General features: G+C 35.6%; 1 protein-coding gene across 1 annotated transcript; it reads right to left on the bottom strand.

Moving 5' to 3' along the window:
* Window positions 1–210: 210 nt before the first annotated feature.
* LOC107473351 (BON1-associated protein 2) lies at window positions 211–831 on the bottom strand (the record flags this gene model as incomplete). Its single annotated transcript, XM_016092893.3, is given in 1 exon segment — window positions 211–831. A coding segment is annotated over 1 exon segment (534 nt), but the record flags the coding sequence as incomplete, so codon positions are not given.
* Window positions 832–5753: the final 4922 nt, after the last annotated feature.

Below are 5753 nucleotides of genomic sequence, written 5' to 3'. Positions count from 1 at the left end.
TAAATACAAATTGGAAACTAGCTCATATATAGTGAGTTCCTACTTCCAATGCAACCTTCACTCTAAGAATTAGTTATTCAAATTTTGCAAAACACTTTTAACGCTGGCAAGTTGCATTTTCTAGATCTCATAAACTTAGGTGATCTTCCAATCTAATCTAGAGGAGTTAACCACAGATTCAAACATAAAATAAAATAAAAGCTTCTAGTACGCATTATCAGAAGCAGACGAAGAAGAACAACACTCACTCTTTACACCAACCACCTCTGGGAACCCATGAAAACCGTCACAGCCACCACCAACCACCTTCCCAAGCGGCGGAGCAGCGGCCAAATCCCTAACGGAGAAATTAATAACGCCATTCTTCAAGCCATCCCAATCCCTTAACCGGTAACACAAGAACTGAAGGCAGTGATCAGGTACAACGGTTCCCAGGAAATCAGATAGTGCCACCCTGGCAACCCCAACGTCCCTAACGGATCCCGTGGGGGACGTCTTGCACTTCACCTCAAACGCGATGCTACGCGCGTGTGCCGCAACTTCCACAACAAACTTCTCGTTCCACGAGACAAAGCCGTTGGAGTTGCTGCCGTTTCCTTTACACGACGTCGTGTGGGCGGTTAGGGATTCGGCGCGTACCACCACGAACACGTTCTTGGTGGCGGGTTTTCCGTTCACGCGGAGGTTCTCGGCGGAAAGCACCGTCAGCTCGAGGGTTCTTGGTTTCGTTTGGATGGAATCCATAGTATTTTGAGAGCTCTACTTCTTTTTCTTTTTTCGGAATGAAGGAAGGGACTTGTAAATTGTGAACTCTTTGGCACGTGGGTTTGAAGTAATAGTTGATAGCAAAATCTTTTCAAAGCGTGATTCGATTCGAAATTTAAATCGAGAAAAATAATCATTTGTACCCATAAATTTTACAAACGCTGATAAAAGTATTTATTAAAGAAGGAAATTAATGTTGTATTCATTAAAGATGGATTTCGTACGATAAAAGTCTCTGAACTCTAAATTTATGTTGACTTTTTAATAAAATTTTAGAATTATCCCACCATTATCTTCAACCCTTCTTCTCTTATTTCCCAAATCTCAAACACTTCAATTGTCTAAAAACCCTAATTTCAATACCTAAAAATCCTAAATTACCATTTTTCTAACCCTAATCTCAATACCCCTTTCAGCAAATTTTAACCCTCTCTTTATTCTTTTCATCAATATTACCACCTCTCCTTCACCAACACCATCATCACCGCCACCATCACCAACCATCAGCCTCATCTTCCTCCTTCTCCACTGTCACAGCCATAAACAAAAACAACTTCACTCTAACTTTTAATTTTACTTCTCATCATCACTTTTCCAATCTCAAATCCTATCAACACTCTATTACCACCATTACCATCACCACCCTTCCTCCATCACTTACAATGTCAGAAGGAGAAGCACCACCTTTGGATGCTAAAAATTGAAACTTTGGCAAGATCGCTTTGGTGGGGTCGCATGTGAGTAACACACGAATCTTGCACATGATGTGGTGATTTGGGAAATTGAAAAGTTTAACTTCGTTAATTATATAATAAATTTGTAATTTGTACTGTTGTAAATATAGTACCTTTTTTCATGGAGTCCATGAACTTGAAGTGAACCTAGGAAGAGTTGAATCGCACCACAGGACCTTGCGCTGGATCTCGGTTCAGTCTCACTTCCGGAGCTTCTCCATCTAGCGTTGCGTAGGAACGGATGGATTGCCTGATTGCCCTGTTGTTGTCTTCGTCATCGTCAGCGTGAAAAAATGGCGGCAGTGGTGGTTAGTAGAGTAGTAGAGAATAGAATGTGGTTAAAGTAGTGGCATTGGAGGTATTTGAGATTTGGAAAAGAAGAGATGAGGGGTTAAAGATAAAGGAGGGGGTAATTCTGGAATTTTACTAAAAAGTCAACATAAATTTAGGATTTGGATACTTTTGTCGTACGGAATCCATCTTTGATGGATACAGCGTTAGTTTCCTTCTTTAATGGGTACTTTTGTCAGTGTTTGTAAAGTTTATGGGTACAAATGGTTGTTTTTTCTTTAAATTAAATCGATTTATGTTTTTATTAATTTTAGAGTATATATCCATAGTGGTCCTCCAAAAATTTTAAACCAGACATTTTAATCTTCAACTAAAATTAATTACTCAATTGGTTCCTAACAATTAATTCCGTCTATCGCTTAGGTCTTTGGCTTCGTCAACTCTAGTCGAAGACAAAATGATTCCAGAAAACTCTAATATGGGACAAAATGATTTCAGACAACTCTAACAAGGAACAAAATGATCACTGACCCCTTTATTCGAAAACGACACTACTCTTCCCTAATTTTTATCATATCTCGCATAACCCTAACATTCATACTCTCCTTCACCTTCACGTCTTCTTTTCAATATTTTCCTTCCTCCTCTTTAGCTCCAAGATTAAGTCATGGTGTAATTGTTATACGTGTCGCACCTACCTCAACATATCATGGACCACACACTTCCTAAATCTTAGCGATTGGTACATTCACCTTCTCTGCACTTCACCCACCAAAAGCATCCACTTCCACGTCTTTGATAACATCACCTCCAACCCCGACAATGTCCACGACATTCTCAAGACCAAGTTCCACAACTACTCCAAGGGCACGCCTTTCTCCACTCTCCGACAAGCAATATAGATTGTTGGACATTAGAACATCATGAGAAGTTTCTCCTTTGACATCATATGCAAATTCTCATTTGAAATAGATACCGAGTGCTTCAATCCTTCTTTTCCGGAGTCCAAGTTGGCTGACAGTTTCGAACTCGCATCCAAGCTATTACAACGAGTAATGTCGTCGTTGCTACTCATATGGAAACTGAAGCGATTACTGAACATTGGTTCGGAGAAGAAACTGAAAGAAGCGATCAGAGTGGCGGACAATGTGGTCATGGAGATGTTAGGGTAGAGGAGGAGGGAGATGACAACGACGACGACGAATCTTAACAAATCAGGTTTGTTGTCTAGATTCATGGGATCCATCGATGACGACAACTAGTTGAGATACATATGTATTAGTTTCCTAAGTATGAATTGGTTGAGAACAAGTTGAGAATTTTTTTCTTGTGAATATTAAATTTATAGAGTGTGCATTGTGTAGTTTGAAGTTACAGTATTGGACTGTTAGTGTTATGCGAGATATGATGAAAATTGGGAGAGAACAGTGTCGTTTCCGAATAGAGGAGATCAGGGACCATTTTGTCCCCTGTTAGAGTTGTCAAGACTATTGTCCTCCGTTAGAATTAACGGAGTAAAGGACCTAAGTGACTGATGGAGTTAATTTTAAGGAACCAATAGAGTAATTAATTTTAGTTGGAGATTAAAGTGTCCAATCTGAAATTTTTTGAAAACCAAAATGGATATATACTCTTAATTTTATGTACATGTGTATTTGAAATGTTGTAAACTCACATGCAATCAATTTTACGTAAAATTTATAATTAAGAGTGGTTAAATAATTTTATCAATTGAACTCATTTTTTTTCTAATGACTTTCAATCATAAATTTCACATAAAATTAATTGCACCTAAGTTTCCATTATTTAACATATAATATCTTTAAAATATTATTTTCGTTGAACTGAATTAAAAATTAATTCCTATAATTTAAATCAATTATGTAAATAAAAATTTAATTAATTTACAAATCAATATTTTCTTATAAATTATAGTTTAATGAAAGACAGAGATTTATATAAAATCGTCTTTATGTGATGTTGATAATTGAAAATTATTAGATGATAATTTGTTAAATTATGGGTTAAGTACGATTTTAGTCCCTAACGTAGAGGGACCGAAAATTTTTTTCGTCCCTAACCTTTTTTTGCTACAAAATGGTTTCAAAGGTGTGACTTAGTTTTAAAATCATCCTTCGAACCAAAATACCCCTTCTTCTTCTTCTCCAAAATCAAGCACAAGCAGAATAAGAAGTAGAACCAGAAGCAACAACAATGAAATAATATAATAAACATTAAAAAAATGGATAATGGATAATGAATAAACAAATCCATATAATAAAACAATGGATCAACAATTCGAGCAAGAGCAAAAGCAGGAGCAGAACAACAACATCAACAATATAATCAAGCAGAAGCAGGAGCAGAACAACAACAACAACAACAAAATAATTTAATCAATTAGAAGAAGCATAAGAAGAATGTAAGCCGAAGCAAAAGATGAATGGAAGCAGAAGCAGAAGCAGAAGCTGACGAGTCACCTGAACTACCCTTCTTTCTCTTTTCTTCTTGCTCTCCTCTTTTCTCTTCTGCTATGTTCACTGTCTCCTGGACGATCTGCCATCACAACGCCACCACCCTTTTCTTCTTCTCTCTTCGTGCTACCCTAGCGCCACCATCACAGCGCGAAGCCCTCTTCTCCTCCCTCGCCTCACCTCCAGTTCGTGCCATCTTATTTGAGCTACACCATCACCATGAGCCTCTCCTCCATCAAAGCCTTCTCCTCCACCGAAGCTTTCCGCTGTTCTTCCATCGAACCAGAACCCACTGCCATCGAGCACCTCCGCCAAGTCTAAAGGAATAGCAGCGAGATCCAGCGACCGAACGATGATGAGCAGTGGCGGTAGCCCTTCCCCTTCCCTCCTCGTATTCCCTGAACCAGCTCCCCCAGCGTGAATCCCTTCCCCTTACTCCCTTATTCAACGTTCTCTTTTTAGTTAGAGGCATTTTTGGAATAAAAATTTAAAATTTAGTAAAAATAATAATTTTAAAATAAACTGAAATCTTCGAGATCTTTTTATAACAAAAATAAATTAAATTTTTTTTTTAACTTTTGTGTTAAGAACCAAAATCGTACTTAACCCTTAAATTATCTAAATGTAAATACCATTTTTGACTTATGACATTTTACTCGAAAAATGACACACACTTTGATCTTCTTGAAATATCATCCAAACTCCGTCCATAAAAAGAAAATACAAATCGACTCTTGACACCAGATGTCAAAAAAGTTGTTTATATATTGGGTCATGCTATAATGACATCACAATGTCAAATGGCATGACACATCAGACATTAACAAATATCTTATATGGGCAATTGTTTAACATCCAGTGACAAGATTTAATTAAGTAAAATTTTAAAAAAATTAAAATGGGTGTCACTTTTTAGATAAAATATTAAAAACTAAAAAAATATTTATTTATTATCTAATAATTTTTAAATATCAACTTCATCTAAATTTTTACCTTAACCAAAATATATTTGATTTAAATGAATAATTTTACCTTTTATATTCCTTTATTTGTGATACAACCAACCACTGCCTGCCACAACGACCATTAATTATAAGACGATTGCTATCAATGGTTGGTATAAATAAAAACAGATCAAAATTTATCCTTAACAGACCAGACCTATAATAAATAATTTTAAAAAAATACAAAATAAATAAATAAATATTTAAATAAAATAAAAAATATTAAATATAAAAAATAAAATATATACAGGTAGTTAAAAAAATAAGTACGGTAATAAATAAAAGTCTTTAAATAAATCAAGTCCTCGATATTATACTTTTTAGTACAATACAATTATATATTTATAGGTCCAAAAATGGCCTATCAAACTATTTCATAAGCTTGAATTTGACATATTAAAAAATTTAAACTTCTAAAATTAGTTGCATCTAGAATTATTTTTTGTGGGACAAACAAAAACTTCTCCCAAATTAATTTTAAACCA

The sequence above is a fragment of the Arachis duranensis genome, chromosome 2 (genome assembly GCF_000817695.3).
Source record: "Arachis duranensis cultivar V14167 chromosome 2, aradu.V14167.gnm2.J7QH, whole genome shotgun sequence".
NCBI lineage: Eukaryota > Viridiplantae > Streptophyta > Magnoliopsida > Fabales > Fabaceae > Arachis > Arachis duranensis.
Note: the sequence above shows the minus strand (reverse complement) of the source record. Positions and strands in the feature narration are given on the sequence as shown.